At 33.9% G+C, this 11196-nt stretch overlaps 1 protein-coding gene across 1 annotated transcript; it reads right to left on the bottom strand.

Moving 5' to 3' along the window:
• Positions 1–3446: 3446 nt before the first annotated feature.
• Positions 3447–9368, bottom strand: LOC133861925 (protein trichome birefringence-like 41). The gene is made up of 5 exons (XM_062297751.1): positions 8838–9368; positions 7621–7792; positions 5750–5922; positions 4984–5142; positions 3447–4013 (listed from the first exon to the last, which is right to left on the bottom strand). Exons 1-5 carry the CDS (start codon positions 9149–9151, stop codon positions 3719–3721), a joined length of 1113 nt encoding a protein of 370 aa, XP_062153735.1. The 5' UTR covers positions 9152–9368; the 3' UTR covers positions 3447–3718.
• Positions 9369–11196: the final 1828 nt, after the last annotated feature.

Below are 11196 nucleotides of genomic sequence, written 5' to 3'. Positions count from 1 at the left end.
GGTAATTTTTGTTTTTGTTTTTGTTTTTCGTTTTTTTTTTTGTTTTTTAATAGATGGTTAATTTTTTTTTTTATAGATCAGAAAAAGTGTTTTAGATGCAGGTAACGTAGGTGAAATATATACATATATTGTTCGTACAGTTTTTGAATCGTGACGTGTAAATATAAGATTGGTTTTCTGTTGACCGAGTATCTAAACTTGTGTGTTAGGCTTCAAGAGAAAGTAATTTGCAAAATAATAAAAGTTTGCCAGGGGTTGGCAACTTACCCGCCTCTGCCTTCTCCGATGTTTAAGTTAGTGAGAATTTTTTAAAAAGGAGAATAAATACTATTATATCACATTTTTCTCATGAACTTGCACCTGTGGTCTTTCTAAATCGTCAACGTTCAATCAACGTGAGTGAACAGTGATAGAATGTGATATGATTAACGGTTATTTATGGTATTTTAACCCTTTGGCATGATGAGTCGGCCTGTGGAGCGGAGCGTAACGCTGCTGTCCACCCTATATTTTAATATGATTTGACCATCTAATTTCATGTCTAATAAATGCTCAAAGATTTTAATAAATGAGGAGATCTTCCACCGTGGATGCTTTGTGATTGCTTGCCAGGTGTGCTCACTGCTCGGTATACCTGTGAACTTCCGAGCACCAAGCAGTTCTAAATGCTTGACATTCATTTCCTTCCGAAGAAGTGCTCATTTGTCCGAACAATAACTTCGCTATTCCGAGGAGGTCTCGTTGTCCGCATAAGAACTTACTATTCAAAGAGAACATGACTAATTGATCAGCCCAAGCTACTGGACCTGGTTGGGCTGGGCATTCCGAAGACCCATTTATGATTTGGGGAAGGATAATTACCGAACATATGTATAGTGTTTTGAACAATATTTTGGGTTATATAAGGAAGGAGCTTTTGTATGAATTCCCGTAAGTCTAACAATATCCGATCCCTACAGTAATTAAAATGATGGTTTCTGTTATGAAGTTTTGGATTAGTTGAGATTGGTTGTTGGGGATGCAACTCTTTATGGAAGATGTAAACAAATCGGAAGAAGATGAAAATTGGAAATTGAAATTGAGGAGATAAAAATGGAAATTAGAGGTGCTGATGAGACATCTTGGAGATGAGGATGATACAATAGTTTGGAAGAAGATGGAAGCCAAGTGCATGGCCAGTAAATTAATTAAAAAATGTATATCATGTGATTTTTTGGTTGAATATATGTATATAGATCTGTAATTTACATTAATTGTGGTAAATCTCCTAAGATAAAATCATCAGGAAAAGTAACGAATATATGTAATTTACATTGTGGTAAAAAGCTAGTTGTATTATTTGCGCTATCACCTCAAAAGGATTAGGTAGTCAATTTGAAGCTTCCCTAGAATCTATTATAAAGCCCAATACCTAGTAACTAGGTAATGTGGGACTTAGAACTCATGAATATCTTTATAAACCATTCACTCTATGTGAGCTATTCATCTCTTCTTAATATGAGATCGGGGTGTTACATAAAGATTGGTAATACATTATCTAGGCAAATAAGCGTGTACTAAATTAAGTGTATGCATGGTATGCTTGCACCAACAATAATCCTCTTATCTTTAAAATATTTTTAAATTCATTGAGCTCAATTTGAGATCAATTGCATGTGTAGTTGATGATTCAAATCAGACCTTCCAATTCAATCACCTAGAATATATAGACGGTATACATAATCTTATATCATAAAGTACACACTACTATTTAGCAGTTTGAGAAATGATATTATAAAAGGAATATGCATATATATTTTTTCAAACAAGATAGTATGTACTACCATATATTACTGAACGCCCCAAGGGCGAGTACAAGGATAGAGTTACAAGACCCCCCTAAACCTTAAGTCAGAAACAAGTTTGACTTGAAGCAGTTGCCTAAATACAATACACAAATATTACAAGAACACCAAATAAATCACCTCTTTTACAGTTAAAGCCCATACAAACAACATAAGAGGACTGGCCTAGTCTACCCTAGACACCAAATAAACCCATGAACATTTGTGCATTACAAATAGACAAACTGTGATCCACAGTAGACACATAGGAATGTACAAAGAAAACAGAGAAAACCCAAAACAGCTGCCGGCAGTGAGACAGTGGTGGATTCCACCGGAGACGGCGGCGCGTGGAAGACACGTGTCGTCACCGGTACCACCCAGCAGTAGATCAACCACCGTAGACCCCATTCAACACCGTGCGCGGCCAGAAAAGGCGGAGCGTGGCCAACATGCCCGCTGAATAGCAAAAGTCTCTCTGGCGCGTGTCGGCTACGCAGCGGGAATCGATTACCGACGTGGCCTGAGCTTCAGGCGGCTGGAGCGGACGACGACGGTGAATGTGGCTGGGGGCGCGTGTCTTGGAATAAGCACCGGAGGTGTGTAGATCTGGCTCCAAAATTGAAGAAGAAATTTTAAACAAACCGGCCAAAACCTCCTTTAAAAAACACGAAACCTGCCACACTCCCAAGCTTGAACACTTAGATTTGAGCCTTCTTGCAATGAACAAAAGAAAGAGAAAAGAAAAACACAGATACAAGCCACTATAGCTTAACAAGGCTAGGGGAACAACAGCTCCATAGCCTTAATGGCTGGGAGAAAGCTAGCCTCCACTTAGAAAAACTCAGGAGGAAACAAAAACCTTAGTCCAAGAGGACTAAGGGACAAGACCAAAGCCGGAGGGAAGCCTCCCTCCCCCGGCAACGGCGATTTCTCTCTTTTGTCTGCAAGTTGAGAGAGAGAGAGAGAGAGAGAGGAGAGCATACTTTATGTTTGATTTGAATATGCATATATATTATAATGACTTTAAGGAAGAACGTCTTGGTAACTAACTGTCAAGTACAATGATAAAAGGCTGTTTAGAGAGCTTTCCAGAGCTAGAGCATCTTGTCTCTCTTGTCCCTTTGGTTTCTTCTCTTCTATATTCCACTTTTAATCTGTATCTCCTTGTTACTGCCGACTGGGGAGGACTTACTTTCCCACCTCTCTCTTTTCCTTTTCTAAGATTTTCTTATAGCTTCTTCTCTTCTTCTTGTGTTTTTTGCATCTTGAAGGCCAAATCTGCTATGTTTCCCCACCCTTCTCCAGTCACAAGCCACCTACCAGCCATCATCTGTAAGCATCTTACATCACCGGCCTCCGATCCAACCAATTCTATTGTTCTGTTCCCTACAGTGGTTCCAAGCCTGCTTGCTGCTGCAGTTAGTATTTTTACAAGCAGATGGAATGTTCAATTACATTACTGACTGTATAAGAACTAGGGTTATATGTCACAAAGTATTATGCCTTGAATCTTCTATCTGTGTGATAATCTCATTATATTAATACGCTTCAATTATATTCAATATAACTTAAGGACTACATATACATTAAAGTCACAAGCACGGCCAATGTTCTAGTTAATTTATCTTGAAAAATAAGCAAATTTATTGATAAATAAACCGAAATGTCATACAAATCAAATTGGGTTTTAAGACATTGTCCCCAACAGAAATAACATCTACGTGGCAGCCGGCAAATAACATTTCTTATACCAATACAAAAAAAAATATAAGTTTTAGGTCGTCATTCGAATAGTGTCGTTTTTAGAAAGAAAAAAAAGAATAAGAAAATTAATATATACTATTCATTTTAAGTCGTTTGAATAGTGTCAGCTAAAAAACGACTTATTATTTCTAAATGAGCTCTGCATACAGAAGTTGATTCCATGTATCGGGGACTCCAGCAAGACACCAATGGGTGCAGTCCATCCCACGGTGCCCTCCAACGCCGTAGACCGATGGATGCGCATCTTTTCTTAGTTTCGACATTCTTGTAACATTGAGCAAGTGCACCGGCTTTGACATGTTACGCAATACTTTCTCCAATGCTAGTTCTGCTGGATGTTGGTGCCATGGATGTTCGTCTGCAAGTGCGGGTTTTGCTTCTCCATTGCAGTTCTTTCCATTATGGAGCCCCGAATAACTTTCGCTGGTTAAACAATGAGAGAAATATAAGATGGGAGGATCTTGTAAAATTATGAGAATATGGAAAAGGTAATCCAAGCACGAACAAACTCTGTTGTTTTTTGGAAAACAAATAGCTCATTGCTTGTTGCTCTATTGAGTGCTTTATATATGGCTAGTAAACCTACTTATTGATCTATTGAGTGCTTTAATTATGCCAGATGGCTCTTCAATTTGATGCTAAACACATATGGTAGCATTTTTTTTTTTTTCACTAGACTTCTACCAATGGAAAAGTTGTTGCTCATAAAAAAGAAACACGTTATGATTATTAGCTTATTATTGACTGTCAAGGTTATTATCATTGTCTTGTTGCTGTGTAAAATATATACTCCACTTCCATGAAGAAATTAAGAAGTTAAGAAACTCCACTTACCTTTATCTTATTTCATCGCATTTGTAATTACTCTTTTAAATTTTAAAAACTATCAATCTTAGATCACCATCTGTTAAAAGTTTGCATAAGAATTTAAGGAATGCTAGAACTCCTCCATTAGGATTTAACGGAAGGGTGATATTTTAAACTTGAATACACGAAATTGAGAGGTTTTAAAGTCTAGGAAGTGATTGCATTGAAATGCGATGAAAAATTAGAAGATAAGTGAGGTTTTTCAAAAAGTTAAAGAAGGAATCAATCAAAATAATTTTTAACTATATGTGTGTAATTTAAAAGAATATTTGGCTTACCCACATGCATGAGGTTTCACCACAAAATGCCACCAAGGCAATTCAGCAAGTCTTGGTATATTATCATTTTTATGCCCACAACATGCAGTCTCTATGAAACCACATGCAGTATCAATTCCCCTACGCGTGGATGGTTCCATCTTAATCTTTTTGGCGATTTATTTTTCACTTTTTGGTAACCATAATTACTCTTTAATTAACAACTTAACTTTTTTACTTCTTGTTAAATAATTTCTTTAATAACTTACATAAAATGGTCCGGTGAGATTCCTTGGAAGAAGACCTTGGTTTTTCTTGGATCGACACTTTTATCCACCGATCGAGCCCATGTCTTGAGCCCTATCTCATAGGCAGCGAAGCGATTCATGTCTTTGTATTTATGCTTCCCGTCGTCAACGAAATCCCACCTATCATGCAAATCAAAAAGTACTCAAAGCCTTTTTTTCCAATTTTTTTGCTTTAAGAGAAAACTTCGTTAATAACTCCTGATTTTTTTTTTATAAATTTTGTAATTAAATATTCATACTTTAAAAAGTGTTAATTTATGATATTTATCTTTCAATTTTTTTTTTAATTTTTTTTAATTTTTTTAAATTCCAATCGTCCGTTAGAATTTTCCGTTAAAATTAAACTAATTTTTTTTTTTTTTCAAAATACCCGTATTTATTATTTTAAAAAAAAAATTGTAAAAATTTTCAAAAATTCAGGTATGGGTATTTTTTTTCAAATTCCATTACATTATGACCAACACCTAAATGCTTGCAATTTTTTTTTTTTTTTTTCCTAAAAAACAGAGGGGCATTTTGGAAATTTTGACAAGATTTAACGTAGATTTGAAATTGAAAAGAATTGAAAGTTAGATACCATAAATTGACACTTTTTTATAATTTGAGTACTTAAATATAAAAGTGATGAAAGATCAAAGTTATAATTAAGTAAAGTTTTTAGTTGTTGATGAAATAAAACTTATGTTAAATAAAAAACAATGAAGGGATTCATGCAAATCTCACGTACGGTTGTTTCCTTGCGGGGTAGAGCCAGTGGTGCCATGTGTTGAATATTAATACATCAATTCCTTGCCATGTTTTTGTGTCAAGCTTGTTGAGTGTCAAAACCCGCCCGTATCTCTTGGGAACAATGTCGACCAAAAATGCATTCCATAGATGCATCACAGAAACATTGTACTCCTGCATGCATATTTATAACATAGGATGCAAGACAACGTTAAACTTTGTTAATTACTAATTAACTAATTTGTAACCACCAAATTTGCTTCATATATATAGAAGATATCACTTTATTTGAAAATAAATTAAGAGATCTAAAAGTTGAATCCGAGTTTGACCAATACCATTTGAAATGCTAGTATATATTTATCAATCATTTCAAAAATAGGTTTTTTTTTTTTTTTTTGTATTTCATTCTAACTACAGTTTGAATCTTAAAGGATTCAATGGAATCATATTTTTTTGAGTTGAACCTCAATTTCAATTTCAAACCCACAAGGCTAACCCTACTAAAATCATCCACGTACGTGTGTTGTATTGTTGTAACACATAATTAAACTCAACATCTTATCATGTTCCTATGATACCGGAAAATATAGAGAAAATTAAGCAAAACTAGAAGAACAACACCAACTATCCAAAATTTGAGAATAATAAATTTAATAATGAAGCCTAATTCCCAAATGGTATCATATAATCTCAATCACAAACAACTTCGAAGATTAGCTACCAAGAACAATGAACAATTAAACAAATAGCAAACAAAAGGAAAAATAAAACTCATAAAGAAATTTTTTTAAGGGGATACAGAGCAAAGAACACTCACACCACTCAATAAAAAAATAGCATAGAGATACAGAACACTAGCAAGAAGAAAACTCTTCGTTAAAAAAAAAAAATGACAATGGCTTAAAGTTTTATTTTCTCAAGCTTGAATGAAAAATAATACTGAGCATGCCTTCATACAGGCTAAGTTTAGAGTGCTCTGAAAGTAAAATTGATACAGACTACAAGTAGAACTTGTTGGGAAATATTTCCACTAATTAGTAAATGGCCCAGAAAGCCCAACTTGGCCCACTTATTACTCATAGTCCCAAAGAAGACCATTAACCAAGCCCATCTACTGGGGCCCTAGCTCGGGTCCATGGGCTAGGCCACATCATCCATCGCATGACCCAACCAAGCCAAGCCGGAAATTAAACAACCCATGGAAAGCAATGAGAAGACCGAGGCTCCGAGATATTTAGAACATGTCTCAAACACGTTCCAGCCCATGTCCCGGACAATCATGCCTCGAAACGTGGGCACGCAAGATATGGACACAAGGAGACGCACCCATCCGACATGTGGAATCCCACGTTCCGGAAGATACGGAGACCCATGTTCTAGACCGTGTGAACACCCACGTTTTGGAAGTAGAGACCTACGATTAGAGAGCCGATTTCAGCCATTTTCGAGGAAAACTGACTCCACCCACCTTTAGTATAAATACAGACCTACCTTCAAAGCCGCAACTCATTCGATCTCATACTCAATGAGCTGCGTCCAATCTCATTCTCGACATGGTAGCGGTTCTAATACCAAATGATACAATCTTTAGGTAGAATTCATTATTGAAAACCGGCTTGTAAATGAATGATGTCTAAAAGCTTATATACACATGATTAAAATTGAATTTAAGCCATGTGAGACACTTAGGATTGTAATAAAAATACTTGGAGATAAAAAAGAAAAAAAAAATACTAATATAACCTTAAAACTTCAAGACAAAGCAAAATAGTTGGAGACAAAAAAAAAAAAATAATAATAATATGTGATGAAGTTCCAAAAATAACCCTCGAAACTTATTATATTTCTTTCATTGAAAATTGATCTTACCGTGAATGTGAATGTCCGGAGGGAACCTGTCTTCTCAAACTTGTACTCAGAATGTGGCGTAGCTGAATGAAGCATGCATGCCAGTGATTGCCATTGGTTCAAACACAATGAATCTCCAACAAACAGGATGCGCTTATTTCTATATCTCCTTAAGAAAGTTACACCATTGAACCTGCATAAACAAATATTTTAACTGAATTAATTAGGTTGTTAATAGTGTGGGTTAGTAAGCTTGATTTATTAATATTTATTTATATATACTTCATTTTGGATAATTGGTGAATGTATTAATCGGTTAGTCTAAAAGTCATGGATGGTCCAAAAGTGTGTGAATGAATATGTCAAATGTCTCGTTTTACCAAAAGCAAATGGGACATGCTAACGTTAACTCAAAGACAATAAAGCACCTTGGCAACCTAACAATTTAACAAGTTTTATGTTGTTTGTCAATGTGGATATGGCATATGTGGGACCTAATGAATAGAATTGAACAGATCGATGAAGTAGTCAACTCGATCTATTATTATAACCCAACTAAAATAATATAGTACTATATATGAAATTAGCTAAGAGAGAAGAAGAAGATTAGAATCAGAGAAGAGGAAGATGATTTATCGAATATGGAGATCTCCTCAACACTTTAGTCCTCTGTAATATGTATTTTTCAGGTTTTGGATTATTTTTTATGGATAAAAAAAAATAAAGAAAAAGAAGAACGTGAAGGCACGGAGGTAGAAAACTGAAAAGAAAGTGAAAGAGCTGACAGCAAAAGGGGAGGATGCTTTGAAGAACAGTAATGAATAGACGAAAAAAAAAAAAAAAAAAAAAGTGAAAACGTATCATGTCATGTTTAATTTTTCTAGGGGGTCGGGCCATCATAAGAAATTTTATTTTTTATTTTTTGAAAGTTTTGGTGGCTAGCCGAAGTTTTTGGGTTTAGATTTAAAAAATCCATAAACTTTATCTTTTCTTCATTTCAAGAATTTTGCTGTGATAGACCTAGCCTTTTCTATATAATTTTCTTGGGGGCACCAAATGATCACCATATAAATGTTTTTGGAGTTTTTGGGGGGACTAGCTTGAATTTGGGCTTAAAAAGTTCATGGAAAATTTTTTTGACTTTATTTTATTGAGCTTAGGGGTAGTTATATATATATATAAAAACCTTTACTGGGGTGAGGGGCCACTGTCCAGCCCATGTAAAAACAATATGGTACCTTGGCAAGTTGCATGCAGACGGTTGCCACCTATACTTGAGATAGAGTTTGTCCGGCCGACCGTTCCTCTGGCAAGCAAATTGCTTCAGTACGAAGCTGCAATGACTCAAGTTGTAAAGCGGATATGAATTATCGTAAACCCATCTTCCATCGTACAGATCACATCTCCCTCTATAATCATCAATCTTATGCTCCCCATTTACCAGCTGCAACAATGGCAGAACGAGGACGAGTGCAAGAGCAATATTAGCCGCCATTGCGGGCACCCAACTGTGTGTTTGTGTTTGTGTGAGAGAGAGGGAGGCGATGATCATCAGCTTTTATATTCGGAAGTGAATTTAAAATGCGAAAATGATCGAATATGAAAAATATACAGTACAAGGAATTGAAGAACTTCCTTTCATGGTTCCTTCATTCCTTTATTCCTTTATGAAAGACGAGGAGTTGAGTTTGATACATCAAACAGGAGTGCAAAATGGGGCGAGAGAGAGAGAGCGATAGAGGGTACAAGACACCACACATTTTAGATCGAGGAGATAACTATTCAATGGACAAATTTAATGTTGTTGGTATTAATGATGTCATTATATTTATATTTTTTTTTAATGATGTGTCAACGTATTAATCATGTGATACCTACTCCCTCAAACTGCCATCCGTAAGTATCATGTAGCAGTTCATATTTTAGTGATTAACATAAGTGTCAAATGTTACGTAAACCATCAGTTTTGTAAGAATTTGTAACAAAAGTTATAGTACCCATTACAACACTAATTTTAAAAAGATGAAACTTCATTTAATCTTTTTGATTTGTCACTGCTTTTGCAATTATCTCCATAAAATTAAAAAAAACTCTCAATTTAGTGTATCAATAATTCAATTTTTTTTTATTTTATTTTTTATCAATCCATTTAATCTTGTCAAAATTTTCAAAATACCTTTTTTTTTTAAAAAAAAAAAAAATCCAAAAATTCAAGCGTGGGTGTTTTTGCAAATTCTATTAAATTCTGACAAACGTTAAATTCATGCAATTTTATTTTTCTCTTTTTTACCTTAAAAAAATGATGGGTATTTTGAGAATTTTGACACTCATCCATTAAGATTAATTTAACAAAAAATCCTAACGGAGAAGTGGAATTGAAAGATTGATACATTAAATTGAGAGTTTTTGAAATTTATGAAGGTAATTGCAAGTATAATAAAAATTCAAATGGGTCAGGTGAAGTTTTCCTTTTAAAAATTAGAAAAATTTGCATCATTGGTTTATGCGATTGGCCTAAATTACAAATCACTCATTGTGGTATAAAAAATAATTGTAAGGTCCTGTGATAGGCGAAAATTACAAATTATTCCATAAATTCGTTTTCCATCAACAAATTTAACAGAAATCGTTAGGATGTCACGTCAGTCTAATAAAAACGCGACATGTGACAACTTTAATAAAAAATATATTAACATATTAAAAATTAAAAACTTAAAATATTATTATTATTTAAAAAAAAAAACAAGAAGTTGGTTTTTTAAAATAAATAATAATAATAATAAAATAATAGAAAAGACAATTTCGTTCACGTTAACCTTAGAAGGAGCCTGATTTGGTCAGGGGTTGCGTATTATTATTATAAGAGTAATGATTCACTACCACCTAAATATACAACTTTTCACAACCTTGTTTATGTGGCAAAGTGGTCTCCCACTTTAATTTATTTTTAAAAAATAAAAAAATTCAAAAAGTAGTAGGGGACCACCTTGTCACGTAGGTAAGATGGTGAAAAGTTGTATATTCAGGTGGCATTGAATCATTATTCTTATTAGAATTGCTTCTTTTTTCTCTTTTTTTTCCTTCGTGTTTCTTTCTTCCCATTGGTTGGATGGAGATTACGATATTTTGTGGCATTTTGTGGCCAACGGGGACAGTTAAGAGACATATGATATGTTTTATAATTTTAGTATAATTTTAATAATTCTTTTTTTTAAGATTAATCATTAGATATTTAGACTCACATGTAAAAAAAATTAATTTAATAATTAATTTTTTTAAAAAAAATTAGGTTGTTGAAGTCGTATAATAATCACTTCTCTAAACACAAAATGAAGTTATTATGGGCATCCAATATGTGTATAAACAAATAAATAAAATAAAATAAAAAATCACTTAAAATAAGGAAATATAATTGAGTACAATTCCGGACAAATCATTTTTAAAATCAGCTAGTTTACAGGATAAAAAGAAATTCATTTCTAATGATCTATCTCCTCATGAGTAAGATAAGAAGTCATTTAATTAATTACGTGTCTTTTCGGAATATAAGAAGTTTTAAATTTTTAATATATTAATATTTATTTTTTTTTATAAAGA

Source organism: Alnus glutinosa, chromosome 2, assembly GCF_958979055.1.
Source record: "Alnus glutinosa chromosome 2, dhAlnGlut1.1, whole genome shotgun sequence".
Taxonomy (NCBI): Eukaryota; Viridiplantae; Streptophyta; class Magnoliopsida; order Fagales; family Betulaceae; genus Alnus; species Alnus glutinosa.
This window is presented reverse-complemented; position numbering and strand designations above follow the sequence as displayed.